General features: G+C 43.4%; 1 protein-coding gene across 1 annotated transcript in view; it reads right to left on the minus strand.

The window, feature by feature from the left end:
* Positions 1 to 20,485, minus strand: part of TMEM39A (transmembrane protein 39A) — a 224,400-nt gene that overhangs the window by 50,229 nt on the left and 153,686 nt on the right. The window contains exon 4 of the mRNA XM_085621131.1: positions 6,717 to 6,800. Coding sequence (XP_085477257.1) covers positions 6,717 to 6,800 — 84 coding nt within the window. The remainder of the gene's footprint in view (positions 1 to 6,716; positions 6,801 to 20,485) is intronic.

A 20,485-nucleotide genomic window follows, 5' to 3' on the forward strand; every position in this document is an offset into this window, starting at 1 on the left:
TGGTCAAAGTGGTTCCTGGCACTGAAGGGAACTATGGATGTGCTGCGTGTGAAAGAGCATAATGCTGTCACTCACAGTGAAGTTAGCCAATAGCTGAAGTGTGATGACCCTCAGGCCCATCCTGTTTTATATAATGGGTGGAAGAAATATGCGAAGGACAACAACAGACAAATGGATGAAGAGGGCTGGCGGAGAGCATGTAAAAATAGGTATTCTAGAAATATAATTTTACAAAACCAAAAACTTTTGGCTATGCCGGACCTAGATGAAAGAGTCCCCTCAACTAATCAGTGGAAGGGTACAACTCACCCAATCAGGTGCAAGAACAAAATACTCCTCTGCTTGACAAACATGATGAATAGGGAGAAAAGCCACTGAATCAGAAGCAGGGAAGAGATCTAGACATCAAAGCCATCCAATCATGAACAAATGGCAAACCATCTATGATTGGATTGAATTCATCGTGCCGGATAGTGCTGGCGGTGTACAGCCCTCTGCGGCCCACCCCGCTGATTAATGACCTGTTACATGAAGTAGTCAGCGACCTGTGTACGAAGTACCAAAAGATTCTTGTCCTAGGAGATTTTAACTATCACAGGGACTCCATACCTAGAGATCGTGTGGCTAGTGGGTTCGGGGATAACATGACTATGATAGGGCTGAGACCAATTGTGGAGACACCCACCCACGAGATGGGCCACACCTTAGACCTGATCTGGACTACCTCCTCATCTACGCTAGTAACAGAGTGTAGACCCTGTAGCTGGTCAGACCATTATCGGATCAGCTTCGAATTTTCGTTATGCAGCCAACTAGATCACCCTCCCCAGTGTTGATGTCGGTACAGGAACTGGCATAAGATAGAGGAGGCGAGTCTGAGGGTAGCACTAACCAAGTCGGGTTACCAAGAGGCACAGTCAGACGATCCGGATGTGGGGTATGAGAAATTTACTCATCGGCTGAGGACAGCCATTGATGTAGTGGCCCCCAAACGAAGGGAGAGGATAGTGGACAGAACAAAGGGTGCCCCTTGGTATACCGAAGAATTGAGAAGTGGAAAACAGGCGGAAATCATATGCGCCATTGACTCGGGAAAACTACAAAATACAACTAGCGTTTTACAAAGCATTTCTGATTGCCGCAAAGTCTGCATTTTATGATTTGAAGCTCAGGGAACCCACTGACACTGAAAAGGAGATGTTTAACGTACTCAGGAAGCTGAGTAAAAAGAAGGAATTGAGGTCTGTCGCTAACCAGGAGGACTGCGACAAGATACAGGAATTCTTTTTAACCAAGGTTATAGAGACTATTAGGGAAATAGGCACTACTCGTATTAGTCGGTGTCCTTTCCTGGTGCGTGACCCACCAGACTTTGAGGGAGGCTCACTTTCTGTCTTCCCTGCTCTCGATTTAAACAGTCTGGTCCATATTATGACTAAAGTAAAGTCTGGGTCACCGGAACAGCCTTGCCCTCCTAGGGTGCTCAAAACGGTCCTCTCAGTGGTAGGGCAAGAGATACTGGCCCTGCTGAACTTGTCCTTGGCAACAGGGAAGGTCCCACACAAATTCAAGGAAGCCATGGTAACCCTTTTGCTAAAGAAAGCAGGGGCAGACCCGAAGAACCGGAAGAATGTTCGACCTATCTCCAGACTGCCATACCTGGCTAAAGTGCTTGAGCAACATGTGCTTAGAGTGCGCTCATCCTTTTTGGAAGATCATCAGCTGCTCCATGCCAGGCAAGCGGGATTTAGAGCCCACAATAGCACGGAGTTGGTGATGCTCTCAGTGCTAGAGGGGCTACGTATAACAGCTGATAGGAAGTCCCCTTCGGTGTTGATCCCATTTGACCTCTCAGCCGCGTTTGACACGGTGAACCACGTACAACTGGTGGATCGTGTCCGTCGGCTGGGAGTTACTGGGACAGTCCTCCAATGGATTGCTTCCTTTTTGGAGGGTCGGTCCCAAAAGGTGCAAATAGGGGAACGTAAATCTAGTCTTGGCGCCTTGCCATGGGGAGGGGCTCTGCGTTGTCCCCTCTGCTTTTCAATATTTATCTCCAGCATTGGCTAAACTGGATTGTCAGATATATAAATATGCTGACGACACTCAATTAATTGTCCGCATTGATAATTCTTCTCAGGCACAGCTCAAGGTACAGAACATCCTTCGGTTTACTATGAATTGGAGGACTCTGAATTCACTCAAAGTAAATCCGGATAAGACGGAGGTCCTTGCTATTGCTACGGGGGCTAGCACCTGGTCCAGTCTCTTCTGGCCACAAGAGCTTGGCACTACTCCGATACAAGTACCAGCAGTGAAGAGCCTGGGTATCAGGTTAGACTCCAAGTTAACGATGGATAACCAGGTAGCTGCTGTAGTGGGGAGCTGTGTGGGATTGATGAGGCAATTAAGGAAACTTGTACCCTTGCTGCCTTTCGCTACCATGCGCACTGTGGTGTCGGCTCTAATCCTGTCACACCCGGATTAGGCAACGCAGTATACCTAGGACTCCCCGATAAACTTCTGAGGAAACTTCAGGTGGTTTTAAATGACGCAGCGAGACTGATCCTTAAACTGCCGAGAAGAACACATGCCACACCATTGCTACGGTAGTTACACTGGCTCCCTATTAAGCAGAGGGCCAGGTTTAAGGGCCTGTGCATTGCACATAAGGCTAAGTATGGAGCGGCGCCTAGCTACATCAAAAACCGTCTGAAGCCTTATGTGCCTGGTCGTTGTCTTTATTCATCAGGGACACACCTGTTGGCCTGTCCGCGCTTTTACAGAACCACCTTGGGGGGTCATGCCTTCTCGGCTGTGGTTCCCCAAATCTGGAATAAATTACCATAAAGTCTGCGCCGGGAGACGACTCTCCTTCCATTTAGGAAGAAACTCAAGACCATCCTGTTCACCGAGGCGTTTGGATAAGTTCACCCCAATTCTGCCCTATCTGCAGGTGAAATGACATCCCGGGTTCATGGTAATAGCGCTTAGAGACCGTTGGTGATTTGGCACTTTACAAATATAGCATAACTTAACAAACCCACAGCCCACTTGTATCCATAAAATAAAAAGGCTGTCCAATAACTATGTAACGGAGACCTAAAAAGGACAGAAGAAAGCTTCGGAATGGTCAGGAAATTACAGCAAATTACAAGGTCACATGTACGAGCTGTGGAGACAATGGCAGATTTAGGAGTGATTATACAGTTTGACCTCTTATTTTAGGCCATATGATCATTTGCAATAATTCTGGATACATAAAATCTGAGCTCGAAAAATTTAAAAAGTGTTAAAAAGTAGTCAATTTTTCTCTGTGATATGGCACTGCAGCTCTTCAAAGTATTCTCCGGCTTTCTTCTAGTTTTTTTACTACTTTTCTGTCGTTCTCTCCAGCTAACCCCTAATCTCTCCCCTGTGCCACAGGAGGGATTACCGCTGTCCTGCTTCACTGCCTGTCCATCCCTTCCTTCTCTCCGCTGCTTCTGGTTTGCACCTGTACCTCTCCTTAGCCACTGTCGACAACTCCTAATGTGTAGGGTGGCCTCTCCTCCAAATGTATCTTTTTCATGCAGTTTGGGCTTTTTTCGACTACCAGACAATGATGATAGGTGGACACACAAATTCTAGGTCTGGGTTGACAGTGCAGCTGTCTGAAAGGTCTATTACCACTTCTTTAACATACACGTGTGCTTTGGCTCCACCACCATCCCACTGACCAGAAGATTTATCATTCCACCTTACAGAGTGTGCATCTATTTCAGGGGTCTCCAACGGGGAGCTCAGGAAGTCGCCAGCACCCTGGGAAGTAGCTGCCTGAAGGGCACCCCAGAACAGTACTTAATTCAGGTCTACTATAGCCTTATCACTTTGCAAGATTTTCTTTGAGTGTGTTAAATTAAAAAGAAAACAAATATTTGATAGAAAACCAAGTATTTTGACAACCAAACATGCTGATGTTTGAAAACAAAATGACTGAAAATCCCAAACAGATTTAAATTACTCTTTGAATGATAGGTCATACCAAGATGTGGAGATTTATAACTTTTAGTATTTTCTTTGTTCCAATGGGCACTTACTGCTTTGGCTCTTACTCAGGCCTGGGCGGCGAACTCTGATCTGTTCGCTGAGGTTTTCGCACTTCGCAGAGTTCTGAAAAACTCTGCTCCACGGACCGGAGTTTCTTCCTCGCTCGCGCTCACCAACAGTAAGTTGGCGAGCACGGAAAATCCAAAGCGAGACCGCTTCCCATCGAGATTTCTCAAAGCGGGCCGTTGCGGATGGTCGCTACCGTTCACGTTGACACAACTGCTGCTAGAGTAGAATTCTACTCGAGTGGCAGAAAGAAGCAGAGCCCTATTGCCCTGTGCGTGATGCCATTTGCGCTGATTTTACAGCATGGGACAAACACCCGGCACTAAAAATGAGTGCAAACGGCGCAAGGTAATGCACTCCACCACTCGCAGAACTCCGCATAGCTTGGCGGAGTTTTTTGTCACTTGCGGAACTCCGCCTAGGCCTACTCTTTATTTCATTAGTCATGAAGAGGCATTTTATTATGATACAGTTTTCCCGACGTTGCTGTTAGTAACTCTGTCTTATGTGTCGGGTGGACGGTGTTCTACTAGAATATCACATTTGAAATATCGACCAGCCAGTATATAGTATACAGAATATAGACTACAACAATATCATGAAAGTAAATATATAAAGGTAAGTATAGTTTTGTTTACGTTCTAAAAGTCCACATCTATTTTTCGTGAAGGTACATAGGTGTGGATTTTTGAATAGTAAATATATACTTACTTGTATATTTACTTTCACGATATTGTATTAGTCAATATTCCGCAAATGATATTTTGGCATCATCAAATATTGCAAAATACATCTGGGCAGCCACTACTGGTAATCCTGCAAGGTGTGTCCACTACTGAGATTGTCCCTGATATGGTCTGGATAAGCCCTGGACTTTTGTCGTTGATCAAAAGTAGCTCTTGTTACAGAAAAGGTTGGAGATGCCTGATTTTGGGACACACAAGGGTCTATTTTACATCTGAAACGTAATCTCAATCATCACACTGTCCGTCACATTCAATTTTTTCCCTTTCTAAATGCATTCTGCACCAAAAGCAATCCTCTTTTGCTATTTTCCCACCACCATTGGCAAAGCCAATAGGGCAGGCTTTAATTTGATAAACAGCATTTGTGCATAATATCAGTGGCCTCTGCCCCAGTTTTGGGGTGGGGAGGCAATGCATGGGGTGGTGGGTGGGATGGGAGATGGGGTGAGGGAAAAATAGTAAATTTAAAAAGGAACCTGCTTCTGTGGCCGGCACTGTGTGCTCCTCTTCCGACGCTGGCCATGCTGCACAGGCTCCCAGGGGGCAATCGCAGCGCTGCTATCATACTTATAATGCCAGCATGACCGCATCGCTGTGATTGGCAGGAGCAGGCTGACTTGACGCTCGCTCAAGCCTAGGGAGCCTGGGGCTTTTCTCCAACACAGATGGGTTGGAGAAACATGAGTGGGCATATCTGTTTGGCCGGCCTGAGACAGCACTTACAAATGCCAAAACACTCCTCCTTGACTGTGACACTCTGGAGGATGGACCCACCCCCACACTAACCTCTGCTGGGAGTAATGAAAAATAAAATGATAATAAACTGGTTTTTATCATTTTATTTTTCAGTGGGGCAACTCTCCTCCGCCACAACGGAGGAGCCGCCCTGCATAATATATGTAAACAACATCTTCGGATGACTGTGCTTTGTTGTGCTGGCACATTTAAATGAGGCTTTGCCAATACTTGCTACATTAAGTTATTTTTATTTTCTAAAGAATGCCATAAAACACCAGCTGACGCACTCGAGCGAACACAGAGATGCCGACACAGCGAGGGATTGCCTGCTGATTTTTTCAGCTCCCATAGTGCATATCAAGATCCTGTGGACTTTGTTACCGACGTTGGATATGGCATAAAGGAATACGTGTAGCGGGTGTACCCACCGATTGAGAGGGAGGTATTGTATCGGGGGCGCTGTGATTTCTTTCTCACTCGAACTGTCTATATATTATTGTATAAACCCCTGTCCTGAAGAGGCCTAAGAAGAAAAGGCTGAAACGTGGTCACGTCGACACTCTTTTGGAGGAGTCTTTGAATTGACAGTGATTTTTGGAACTGTGTTGTGTCACACTAGAGTTAGGCTAACCAGTGTAATAGTCATTTAGTGTTTCACTTTTTTGACTTCCTCTAAGTGGTTCGCCTAGAAGTATAGGGGGAACACTTGTGTGAATAATTTTCTTAGGGTTATTGTTATTTGTTTCATGTTTGTTTTTTATTGTAATGTAAAACATACTGTGGTTGATGTCAATTGTTTCGCCTTGAATAGGCGTCACTGCCCGTGTGTGATATACTGATTTTGATATATTAGCTATGAATAATGATTATTGCTGAGAGGGTAATTAAATGTGCTCTACTTGGAAAAGTGTTTCGTATCGTTTCCTTTATACCATTTTTTTATTGTATAAAACTACGTCCCATACCCAGGTATTAAAGGATAATTTGGGTATACCCCTAGTGTTTATGTATAAAATATTAATAGCCACAAAAAAAGAGTTACCTATTAAAGATCATAGCTGGCACACATGCTCTCAACGTTTGTTCACTGATGACAAAGTAAGAGGGAAAATAAAAGGGGCTGTGTAAAATCTTTACCTCTGAAATGAGAGCCCACACCAACCTTCGTGCCAGCATGACGGTGATGAATGCTGCCAGGTGATAGTCTATCAGGTGAAAGTTCTGAAAGAAGTAAGAGAGGGAAAAGTTATTTTAAAAAAAAGATCAGACCCACTGTGCAACACAAAATAAATAGAAATGTGAGTCTTCCAATGGAAGACCAGCAGCAGCCCCCTGGCATGTCTGCAGTCCTGACTTTCTTCACGATGGAGGCACAGAGAACAGTGTGCACTTACCTGAAGACGTTTGCTCTCCTTGTGCACAGATAGATGCGTTCACACGAGTACTTCAGCACAATAATCCTTTTCAATCTGGTCCTCCGACCACCAACCAAAATTGCAATTCACAGTTAAAAACACAAAAGCTACTGCCTCTCCTTTAAGCACACGTTTTTTATATTCCACCATTTCTGTCATTTTGAATCATTTAATGTTGATTTAAGTCTCTTGTGGATTGTGATGTAGTACCTCAGGTTGCCGGGGGCATTATAATGTCACAACGCACAGCAAAAAACCACAATTTTATTTGGTTTCCGAAATATATTTTAAACTGTATTTTTTGCTTTCATTTAAACATTCTTCTTTCAGAATTCATCAATCTTTAAAATGTATTCATTGTTATTTATAATGAAAATGATATAAATGTTTTTCAATTTCTCAATGCATTTCAATTTCTTATATATATTTTTTCCAAATTCCATTTGCGTATCAGTCAAAAAAGGCACACATATAAAACTCCAAGCTATGGGCACAAACAGTGTATAGTCTAAAACATCATTAACCAGTCTACCTGAAACAGTGTTTGGACTGCGCGCCCTGTGTCCCTGGCCAAATAAAAAGACGCCCGCCATTACAGCATTACTTTTCCTCAAAAGTCTGATCCCTGCTACTATTGTAGTGCGTGTTAGTTACATCCATTGGGCTTCTCTGGTGGCTACGTATAGCAAGTGTCCACTTCAATACACTTGTCCAGCAAATAGCTACCATCTGCCAGCACATACCAAGAGACTGCATTTGTGAACAAAGTGTTCTCCCCACTTCCCCTTAAAGAGTTTTGTGTTATAATGCGTGGAAGACTGCAATCTCCTTATGAGGGCTTTTATTATAATTCTGATACCAGAAAGCACCTGTAATAAGAAAATGATATCACTACTCACCTGCTCTAGATTATTACAGGTTACTTTCTACCACAGAAAATGAGAGTAACACAAAATGTGTCTCAATAAAGAATCTTAGTAGAGCATAATTGGATGGGGAATAAAGAGAGTGCTTAACAGAACTGAAACACCATGTAATTTCTAATCCGGTAGAGATCAGACATTAAAAAACACTATGAAGTACTTTGAGGAAGATAAAGACAAGGTGGTTACAAAAGGCAAAAGAGGGGACATTCTTAAAAAAATTAACAAAAAATAAAACATAAAAAAACTTCCCTCGAGGTTTTGAACCCCTCTCCATTGCCAGGCCCTAACAACGGTGTAGCTGCTCTCCCTCTGCAACAGTGGAGCAGGGGAACCTGATGGGCCTCTTACGCAGTTTGAGAGTGTGCTTCTTTAGGAGATTCTTTCCACAGTTTCAATCAACAAATAAACACATGATTTATGTGATGCAGCTGTATTATAATGCAGAGTACTTTCATAAAACATGTCTTGATTGTTCCACCTCCAACTCCCTCAGCAAATGTCCATATACACTTCACGCTTTAAAGTTCGGTCCTTCTCAAGCCGTGTATTTTGTCCCTCTCACTATCCCGGGTCTTTCGACGGGTCACCGGCCCCCTTTGTTGCTATTATCCAGCCCACTTTATGATAACTTAGGACGGTCACAATCGAAGTTACCAATTGAATTTACTATAATAAATATTAATAATAATATCAACATCAATAAAAAATATTACCTGCCAAATTTAATGGGAAATGCTTAGGTGACTGCTCATTGTTAGAAAAGCTTCGGGTTAGACAGTAGCTTTAGGGCATCTCTCATCTGTGGTTTGTTACCACAGTCTGGGTAGGACAGATTAGAATGAGAGAGGTCTTGGCCTACATTGCATTATGCCCACTAGTTTTATGGTGGTGTTAAACGGCAACTTCTGGATCACGGCGAGACGATCACTTGCCTCCTAATCTAGTGTCCATTCGTAAGAGGCGTCTCTCACTGCCCGGCAGTCACCCTGGGGGCTCTCCGGGGATCGGAGCACCTTCCTAGTTGGAATTTCGCTTGGTTGTCAGGCAATTTACCAAAACTGACAAAACTCTTGTGACGTCCCAGGTGTCTTCTTAAGGTTACCAACATGAGCACCAGTTACAGCAACAATGGCTGAAATCAGCACAATGACATATGAGGAGTAAATTCTTAATCTTTAGGACCAGGGATTCGTACTCTCAATTTGATACTTTGGGATGAATAAGAACCCTCCACACTTTACTAAGGTAGGACACACAGACGTCTTGGGTAAGAGCGATACCTCAGAAAATCGGACTAAACAAAAAAGAATAATCGTAAGCACTGGTTGACAAACTCAAGGTTTTAAAATTATTCTTCAAAAGTTCACCCGTGGAGAAAAATGACAGTCGATGCAGAGTGAAAAGTATGTTAGAGGCGATTATCTCAGTAGTGTGAACAGAAATTATTATCCAGCCTTAGCCGAAGAATTGTAGGTATAACATACAGAGGAGCTACTAGATGGGGATAATGCATGTGTACGTGCAGTAAGTCATGCAGGCAAATTGCTGACTGCAGCCATGACATCACAAGACTATCATCTTCCAGAACTTGATGGCACCTATAACGATATGTTGAGATCTACGATACGTGGTGTGATAATTGCTCTTCCTTGCATTTAGGGAGACTCTGAATATGAATGCCGTTCCCCAAATTTGAAAAATGACTTATTAAATACTTTTAGAAAGGGGGAAAGAAATATTGCCTGAAATTATCACATAATGGCATTAATAGATCATGCTAGTAAAGAGTTTACTGGCTAAACAATTACTTGCGTGTGCAATTACAGTACTGCGTTATAGACTATTGTTTACGGCACTATTCTTAAAGGGGGCTTAGGGAAAGATGCTCCACTGCGCATAAGAAGCGCACTAGAAGAATGTCCCAGTAGCAGCGGTGAGGAGAACTGCATCACTTAATTGTGACTTTGCAGACTTCTTCACTGGCTTTGAAGGATGCACCCAGCACTTCTATGGAAAAAAAATATTCTAGTTCGCTATTCAGGGAATGTACAGGAATACTTGGAACAGCGTAATGTTTGGCAGGTGGGTAAATTGCAAAAGACGCTTTACATGACTAGAGAGTTAGACAAATTGTTTAACCAATGGACAGCCGGTTTGCATGCTATCGTCTTTGACGTATGTTGACCCTAAAACTGGGTGGGGTATTATGTGGTCCTCACAGATGAAAGCTTTAATATGGATCACACCCTAACAGAGCTACAAAGTAGCTCAAAAGTTTTATAACATTACTGCAAATGGGTCATTAATGTAGTAATTCACATCAACTCTACATAGATCACTTTGGGGATGAGCAATGAAACATACTTGGGAAACTGGACACATTAGCCCAGAAAGTGCATCCAAATAGCATTAAAAGTAGCAAACCATGTCCTGCTTCGTCATATCCAACGTAGCACTACTGGAATTTTAATTTAGTGTTTTGTTGCAAAATCCACAAATTTCATATTTTTAGAATTCACCTATTTGATCATATGATCTTATTAGACAAAACTAATTTTCGAGCTTTTCCCAATTCTCTATTTCAGCATTACTTATGCGGCTTTTCTAGGCTTAAGGGTGTTCATATTGGAGCTTTTCATATTATGTTTTAGATATTGAACTTAATTTGCTTCTTTAGCACTTGAGGCAATCAAAGACGGACTATTAAACATAAAATACCCTCAATTTCCTGTAATGAGGATATTGAAAGTCACATCTAAGTTATACGGACTTATGAATTACAAATGCTGGTATTTCATTTATTCCATTTCATTGTATATGAAGGCAATTATCCTGTTGGCTTTTTGCCTCTATAGCCCTTGATTACGAGCTGAACGGTACTGGTGGGGTGGTAACGCTACGCTCAAACAACAGTACCTTGCGGGAGCACTCCTCAGTACCATGCAATTATCAGTTAATACTTATGAAATGGGGAATAATTACTCAGGCCGGTCTTTACTGGGTGGAATTCTGCATGGTATTATTCCCTTTTTCATGTGGATTGGAACTCTTTGGTGACGTGTAATGTCCTGAATCAAAATGAGATATGCAGCATCAGATGGCTTTCTTCTGGCAAAGCACACTGTTCTGTAGAGTTGCTTCTGCATGTAAAAATAACACTTCAGTAAAAGTAGGCCTACTATTTGTGGCCGTCTGACTTCTCGTTCAAGCACTTCCTTCAGCTTTGCAGTGGCTGCCACGGTTATTTCCCCACCCCTGAAGCAGGCTCCTGTTGGCGCCATACAAGGTAACACGCAGAGAGCCAAAGACGCCACAAAAGGAGGATGATGGGCACTTCCTAATCGCGTGCACCCAAAACGGACTCAACATATCACGGTGCCACCTGACGTTCCACAACCCAATCAATTGACACATATTTTGGACAAAAACAACCACAAGAACGCCCCATTAAACCTTTAAACACTAGCTGCGCTGGAGCGTTTCATACATTGGCCACGGCACAAATTCACTTCTCCATGGCCAAGATGCACTCCTTAAGATTACAAAACGAAATGTAAATCGTGTGGTTTAACACATTTTTTTTTTAGCAAATGTGCATGTCCATCAAGTATGTACTCGGAGGATGAGTTTTTTAAAGATTTGTTTCTGTGCAAGACAAAAGCCGCAAGACTATTTTTTCAGCACACGGTTCATTGTAAACTCATTTTTAAAATTGCACACCTATCAGATAAAAAATAATTATATATTAGGACCAGAAAAATTAATATGGAGTCATTAAATTGGGCAACATACAAGAGTGTCTAAAAGAATGTACAGACAAATGGAAAAAGAGAGTGGGGATAGGGGTTGTCAAATGCTGGGATCACAATGATGGAAAGAGCAATTAACAATTAAGCCAATACACCATCTAATGCATCATTTTAGGAACTAAACCGTAAACATAAACGCTAAAAAATACACATCCCAATACATAATGAGTGTTCTGTTAGCCCGGGAAGTATGAAACCTGAACAGAAGCTACACACATTTTAACTTTTAACCTATGTTTTTGAAGTCAGGCAAAGCATTTTGCTCGGTTTGCCAACTTTTGGCGATTTTCACTAAAAGCAATTTTTTCCAACATGAAAAATGACTTTTCGAAGAGAATTTCTATTCTAAAACACTTTTGCAAGAGAACCCTTGCATCGAAATTTTCTTTCACTTTTCTTCCACAAACCTGATGTTAAATGAGGATTTTCCACTAGCAAGTTGTTTTGTAAAACCTAATAACCTTCATGAAATTTATTAAAATTATGAAGGTTTATGTTAAAAACCTAAAACAAAACCTCACCAAGTTGTAAAGAAGACAATATTTGCGCACTTTTAGCGCCGCCATTAATGGAAGGCAAATCCAGGAACATTAATGGGTATGAACAACAAGCTTTTTACAAAAAATGTTAAATAAAGGAATCACTCTTTTCTTCTGCCACGTTCTCCACAGAATATGATTATTTTAAGTCGTTTAGTTATGGTAAGTTAACACTTAATTGGCCAATAGACAAATATTTGGCGGTGTCTCTCTTTTCTGTGTATATTTCTAAACTAGTCTGGGTGGAAACTGAGTTTCAGGTAAGGAGCATGGTATGGGGGGGGGGGGAGAAAGTAAAACATTACTTGCTGACTTTTCATGTGCAGTAGAGGACTTTGTTAAACAGGGAAAAACTTAAGTTTAACCCTAACAATTTTACTAGCTTTTTAAAATGATAGGATTGTTGTGGTGCTTGGAGGGTGAGATCTTTCTGAGGGGAGGGGCTGCTCTTGTGGGAGGGGCTGCTCTTGTGGGAGGGGCAGCAGAGTGACTTGCTGGATTTAGGATGCGTTACAAATTGACGGTAACAGTGTTACTGTTGGTAATTCTTCCATTTATACGGATATATTCTAAATACAGAGACTGGCTAGTACTGTAAGCTTAGTAATCAGAGGCTAGCGCCCCGGTAGAGTAGCATTTATTAACTCCTCCACTCAACGCCTTCCTGGTTTTCAGGGTTTGACCCAAAGGGCTTCTGGAGACCTGGAGCCACCAGCTCCTTTTGCAGCAACAGTCCTACCTGCTCTAGAACCTGCCATTGCAACAGAGATGCCCATGTTGCTCACTGGTGCCATCTAGTGTCCGGTGCATCCCACACCACTCATGAATTACCCCCTCAAGGATCCAGCTCAGCTTTACAACACTCTGTGTTTGTGTCACCGAACAGCGCGGAAGGAAACCGGTACCTTTACTGTTAGTACCCCAGAAAAAGAGAGCAGAGAAGGAATTCCACCCCACGGCACCCCTACTTTCAAGACTATCATTTCGTCTGTCAAGCAGAAACCAAATTGTGGCAGAAGTCTTACGATTATAAATAATTTTAGAATACTAGGGAAAGGTTACAATGTATCTATGTGCAAAATAAATGGAACGATGGATGCATTTACTTACCCATTAGAAAGTAGAAATAAGCTGATTTTTCCACTATCATGGTCATTCCAATGTGAATTATGTTACCCGCAAGACACCAAACATGCAGAAAACGAAACGAAGAAACATCCTTTGGCTAAAGCCTGCACAGAACGCTGTGCAAATGGACTTCTTCATAGTAAGCCGGTGGCTTGATTAAGAACCAGGAAGCACCACTGTCCCCTATATTGCTGTTCAAGAGAGTCGGTGAGGTCACCTGGCCCCGTAGCGGTTTCCATCCAGGATACAGCAGCTGGGAAAAACAAGCACTGGCAAATCTAATAGGTCTCACCTATATAAGATCTATTGCCGTTGTCAATGTTTATTAGCCATGTTGCAAAGCAGCGGCTGCAGTGCGACATGGCTGAAAGTAAAGAAAAGTGTGGACATGTCATAGCGCTTTCTTTTTAACTTTCAGCTATGTTAACAGTAGCTGCTATACAACATGGCTGAAACGTTAAAATAAACAAGCATTGGCATAGCCAATAGGTCTCGCCTTTGGGACCTTATAAGTGTTTAGCCATGCAACAGTTGCATAACTAAATACTTATAAGGTCCCAAAAGCGAGGCCTATTGGCTATGCCCAGCGGCCGTGCGGCCGCAAAAGTGAAAGTAATGGCGGTCAAGCGCGGCACGCACGCCCACACACATGCACTGTAGCTCTGGGCTGGCCTGGTAGCACTTTTTGGAGCCCTCTCAATAAGTCTCGCCAGACCAGCGCATGTGCTGGGTCAGGCGAGACCTTAAAAGCACTATGAATCGGCCAGCAATGCTCAAGTCATAGCGCTTTTTTACTGCTGCGGGAGGACGAGGGGCAAGAGGGAGGGTGTGTGTGGAGGGTGCAACACAGACAACAGAGGAATGTGTAAACAAGGAGGGAGCGAGAGGGAGGAAGAAATAGTACCTGAATCACAGCGCGAGCAGTGGAAGGGCACTAATTAAGTTGAATTAATCTGTGCTTGGTCCACGCTCAGCAAAAAAAAGAGGAACGGACGCTTAGCCTGTGCCGGCTGATTAGAAGGCACCAAGAAGGCACCAAGTAAGAATTACAAAGAAGCCAACGAATGGTATGCATTAGGTGAGCTGAAAGCCCCTTGTTGTACACAATAGTCTTGCAAGTGAGAGCGCATGCGCGAGCAGAGCATTTACTGTTGTAGGTGAGATGTAATGATACTCATGGCTGCAATTTCCTTTTCCTTCTGGATTATCAGAACTTTGATTAATAAAACAGACTGGATAAGGCAACATTCTCAGATTTTCTCTACTTTGAAAACACCAGAAAAATGGATCAAACTTTGAAAAGGCCTGTGATCATTGACAATAGTGACCCATTGTGGTAGAGGATTTCCAATCACATTTTACGGACACTACTGGGACCCTCAACACCTCCCCTCTCCTCTAGCCTTACTGAGACCTAATGATACGTATTCTCTAAATGGGCATACACGTCAATCACTGAGCTCAGGTCAAAGAGTTGGTCCCTTAATTCAAGGCATAGCTGGGCGACCAGGTGGAGGCATATAGCCAAGGACGTATCTTCAGAGGAGGTGGTTGTTTGGGGTGTGAGCCCCCACTATCTCCCCCAACACCAAATAAATGCATTCTTGACTCTCTACTTGGGCCAGAGAGCCCTCAGCCGGGTCTGCTATCTATGTGTCAGTTTTTCTCCCTTGCTCCAAGAATGAAAGACAAAATAGTAACCTCTGATGTAAATGGGAGGGAGAGGCAGACAGAATATATGTCCATCTGGAGGCTGAATTTCACAATGTGAATCTAAATAACCTGGAATCAATACCTGCTTCCATGCTTGTCCAAACTGTGCGATCCAAGGCAATTTTGTTATTTCACAGACTCCCTTTTAGGTCGAGCCTGGGCAGCGCATCCGCTGCTCTGAGAGTCATGCTGTACTGGAGTATGTATTGAAGCCCCGTCCACTCTCTGCCCATATTTGTCATTGACTTGTGTCACTGTCCTTCGTAAATGCTGGCTTCTGATTCTTTAATAGGCTTGTTAGTCCCTCCTTAGTAACGCCTTATCTTCATTTGTAACCTCCCATGAGGACTGGCCTTTTTTGCTTCAGTACGTTTTCTTTAGTCTGTCAGCACTATTTTCTTTAATGAGTTTCTCTTACTGCAGAAGGGCCTCTCGTGCGCAGTTGTGACCACCGGCTTGTTTATTTAACTCGTAGCAAACATTTAGAATGCAATAGGTCTCGCTTTTGCAAGAGTTTAAGCTATTGGTATTGTAAATGACAATGCCTGGTATTTATGTTTTAAAAACAAACATAAATAAAAGGAATTGTCATTTACAATGCCAATACCTCAAACTTGTGTTAATGCGAGACCTATTGCATTGCAGATGCTTGTTGTTTATTATTGCATATGAGAGCACTTTTAAATACCAGATTTCAATACGTGCGCTGTACTAGCACTGCCTATTTAACAGATTTATCAGAATATAATGCTGCTCCATCTACTATAAGATTGTAGGCCAGGTTTAGGAAGTTACATGACTACTGACTTGCCTCTTAGTTCACTAATGGCATCATCATGGAGGGGTGGGGATGGGGGGAGAGCCAGGCCTATCGCTTTTAATAAATGTCTGTCTGTGCAGTGATATAATCTGATGTTCTAAGGTAAAACACTTCTGCATGTTCAAGAAATAAAAACAACAATTATGTTTGTAGCACAAAATACATGCCAAACATTTTCACAGATCGGCTCGTGCACGTACTCTTAGAGCCGAGCCAATGCCTTATAAACGGAGAGGACTAGAAAAAAAAGAGCTTTGCCTCATGCACTGATGTGATAACTCCACCAGCACGGCTTCTTGTAGCAGAGACGAAGAAGTGTGTGTGCAGTGAAAATGCATATCAAATAAGTGATTCGATGGTGAGGACTCACGGTCGTTGTGCTGTACATGCCCGTAGTCATGAGTTCCCAGGGACAACTACCAGGCCCAGGTGGGACAGACAGGGGTATCGCTTCAGTGGGGGGATGACACCCCTCAAATGCTTTCTCGGCTTGGTAGCTGGGTCTGGGAGCCCCGAGTCAGGTCTGCTACGTCTGTGTTGGTTTTTCTCGCTGCTCACATTTCACTAAGAGGTTTTAACTTGTTTATCTTTTGGATCAGTAACTTAAGTCTATGTAGTGACCGGTTTACCAAAAAAGTAGCAAATCGGCACCAAAATAAATATTCCTTCAAAGGGTGCAAATGTCCTACTTTTTGGACTTCACCAACACTGGCAGTGGTAGACCTGGACAGCTGCACCAGTCACAAGATCCGGGAATACTGCTGGCAATCCAACACCCAAAACAGAATGAGATGACTGCTTGGAAAGAGTCTCACCAGTGGCAACCGCTCGGGTTACCGTTCCAACCCATCGTTTTTCGCCTGCTGTGCCACTCTAGACAGAGGCCCACCCAATGCAAATCAGCCCTAGCCTATTCCTCTTGGAAGCAGTCCACCCCAAACTTGTGTCCTCTCATCCTGCAGCTCACTGCTTTTTTAGTTGGGAAATTTGAGATTCACGGCCCCCGAATCTCGCTCACTAATCTACACCCCACGTGTAGCACAAGACAAACAACGTTTTCACTTTCTACCTGTACGAGGCAGCTAGAAACGATCCAATGCCAGGGATGGGGAGTGAACAGCACAGGGGCCTGGAGGGTCTATTTAAACACAGTCTTGAGCCTCTCGCAGCTCATCTAGAGGGAATGTTGAACAGGTGGCATTACGCGTTCAGCAGAGTGTCGCATATCAAAACAGTGTGCTACTAATTCAAAGCATCCAACTAAACAGTCGGTGCCCACTGGATCTGCGACAATGATTGCAGCACAAATCTGGCCCCATGCAACACCTAACATGTCCTACTTGAGTCACCAACAATCCACTCAAGCACCTTCCAACTGCCTGCAAGAGGTCAAGCATGCAGTCCATCAGACAAGGCAATAGCGCAACAAAGCCACACCAATTGCAGCCATGAGCTGTACAAATACCAATGATGGACGCTCTTATGAGGAGCAATGACATGGGAGAAGACTGGCTCGCAAACTAGAGCCTACAATAAAGAGAGGCTGCTGGTGATTTTACCACCTGATGGCATAATGCCAGCTGAAAGAGTTTTCAAAGAGGATACCACCCACGTAGACTCTGCTTTTTATGGTGTATCAATCAACACAAGGTGCCTTAGTATAAACAAGGAAAATTGACTTAACCCCTGAACATGCAAAAAAACTCTTCTAGATGTTGGATATAAACAATCCCTTGGTCCCACAAGGTGGCCTTTGGGAGAACCTGATCTCCTATAACGGCGCAAACCCTATATGGGAAAGACGTTTAAGACAAAATGAGGTACATATCTGGTTGGCACACTTGAACCCACAGAAATATTTATTTATTTAGTTTTACAATTTATTAAGCGCGTTTGCCCGTAGGCGTCTTGGCGCTATGACTTTCAGCAATAATCAGAAGGGATGAAATATAGCAGATGCAGTAAGCATGATTATTGGTTAAATAACCAAGTTTTCAGTAATTTCCTAAACTGAAGGAGAGTGTGACTTCGTTTGATGTGTGGTGGTAACATATTCCACATTCTAGCTGCTGATACCACAAAACGTATGTCTCCCCAAGACACAGTTTTTGTACGTGGGACAGTGATTTGTAAACTAGTCACAGATCTTAGGGATCTGGTGGGTTGATATAAGGTTAGTTGATCTTGAAGAACTTGTGGGCCTTGCTTGTTTAGGGCTTTGAAAGTAAGACATAAGGTCTTAAATTTGATCCTATTCCTGATTGTAAGCCAATGATAATCCCTGATGGTTTGACTAATAGAAGCAAATTTGGGGGTTTTAGAAAGCAATCTTGCCGCCGCATTCTGGATTGACTGCATTTTCGCTATCACCCATGTTTGAGCATTTGCAAAAAGGCCATTACAGTAGTCTAAAGATGAGAGAACTAAAGTGCTCACCACTGTTTTAGCCGCATTATCAGGTAGGAACGGAATGACTTTTTTAATAATCCTTAATTTCTGAAATGCAGTTGAGGCCATCTGATTTGCATGAGAGGCGAAATTAAGTTTATCATCGAAGATGATACCTAGGTTCCTAACTTTAGATACCGGAGTCGGCAGCGTTCCCATGGATGGAGGCCACCAGACGGATGACCACCCTGGGGAAAGTTTCCCAAATATGATCACCTCTGTCTTCTCAGAATTTAATTTCAGGCAATTCTCTGCCATCCAATCTCGGATTGCCAGCATACCATCCTGGAACCTTGCCGCTACCTCCTCCCCATCGTTCTTAATGGCAAGCACAAGCTGGGTATCATCTGCGTAAGAGGTCAGGCTCATCCGGTGTTGTTTAATAACCCTAGCTAAGTCCGACACATAGATATTGAATAGTGTCGGACTTAGGGATGAGCCCTGCGGAACCCCACGAGGCAACGCCAGGCTTGCAGATTTAAAAGGGCCTAGCGTTACCGCCTGTGTTCTGCCTGATAAGAAGGAGGCGAGCAGATCCTTGGCTTTTGCTTGAATGCCTAGATTTCCGACACGGTCAATCAAGATGGAATGATTGACCGTGTCGAAGGCCGCCGAGAGGTCCAGCAGTATTAATACTATAAATAATAAATATTAAAGATGCAAAACTATTATTGGGGAAGCTGCAGACTCAGACCCATATTAAAATAAAAAAATGCTAAAAAACACAACTTTTCTTTTTCTGGCTATAAAAGCAAAAATCACTATTGTAGTCTCTGACACTAAAGGAAATTGCTTGATGTGCAGATGTGTTCCTTGTAAAAGAGTGCCGTCACTCAAACTGAAATTAGGCAATGGCTAAAGTTGGGCGAACTACTGCCCAATGCTATATGCTGTAGTGAGCGGAAGAAAATGTGAATGACACAGCAACTGACCGGTGGATGAAGAGGGCTGACTGAAAACCGGATGAAAGAACGCTAGTCCAATTCTTGATCAGGCAGAGCGATATCCCACATATCTGCCATTCACAAACAAGCCAAAGGCTTGGTAATGCACCGGTGGCTTCCTCTTGCAAGCTTTGGCAAAGCTTCAGTCTTAATCCTGCTAGACATGGAGGAAACACCTCGGACAATGCAATCCAGATATGAGAAAGAACTACAAGCATAGATGAAGGAGGATATAAAAATAGTGAAACTATTTTAGCTGCAGAACATTAACAAGCATTAAAACTGCAACAGGTCTCGTCTTTGTCGAAGTTTGAGCATCTGGTGCAACAACATCAACTGTTGCATGGCTAAACACGTATAAGGTTCCAAAGGCGAGACCTATTGGCTATGCCAATGCTTGTTTTAGGACTTGTGCTCTGCCCACAACATGCACTCCCACTATGGAGTATGGAAAACTGGCAATGGGTTTTCCCAAACCGGAGGGCCTTGCTCTGGATAAAGGTGTCCCAACTCTCAGCGTGTGTGTCCTTGCGCTCAGTTTATTGTGCTATGACTCACTCCTAGAAGCACCACTGCAATTCTGATTCTGGTTGTTCGCTTTTTTTCTCTTGCTGACCCTCAGCAGAGAGCCGAGGGTCAGAAAAAAGGAACAGAGGGCCAAGGGGTTCAAAGAAAAGCAGTGGAGAGGCAGAGGGTTAGAAGAAAGCAGGCCAGGGTGTTAGAGGAAGAAGAAGTAGAGAGTTGAAGTGTGAGAGGAAAGGAAACCAAGAGGAGAGGAGGGGGAAGAAAGGAAGCAGGTGAGGGAGTTGAAGAAAGGAAGCAGGCGAGGGAGTAGAAGAAAGGAAGAAGAAAGTCGAGGAGTGAGAAGAAAAGAAGCAGAGAGGTGAGAGAGTAGAAGAAAGAAGCAGCGAGGGAGTACAAGAAAGGAACCAGGGGGCCAAAGAGTGAGAGGAAAAAGAAGCAGAGAGCCAAGGAGCGAGAGGAAAGGAATCAGGCGAGGAGTGACAGGAAAGGAAGCAGAGAGACAGTAGTGATAGGAAAGGAAGCAGAGAGGCAAGGAGTGAGAGGAAAAGAAGCAGAGAGATGAGGGATAGGAAAGGAAGCAGAGGCGAGGAGTGAGACGAAAGGAAGCCCCGAGGTGATGAAGTAAAAGAAAGGAAGCAG

The sequence above is a fragment of the Triturus cristatus genome, chromosome 8 (genome assembly GCF_964204655.1).
Source record: "Triturus cristatus chromosome 8, aTriCri1.1, whole genome shotgun sequence".
NCBI lineage: Eukaryota > Metazoa > Chordata > Amphibia > Caudata > Salamandridae > Triturus > Triturus cristatus.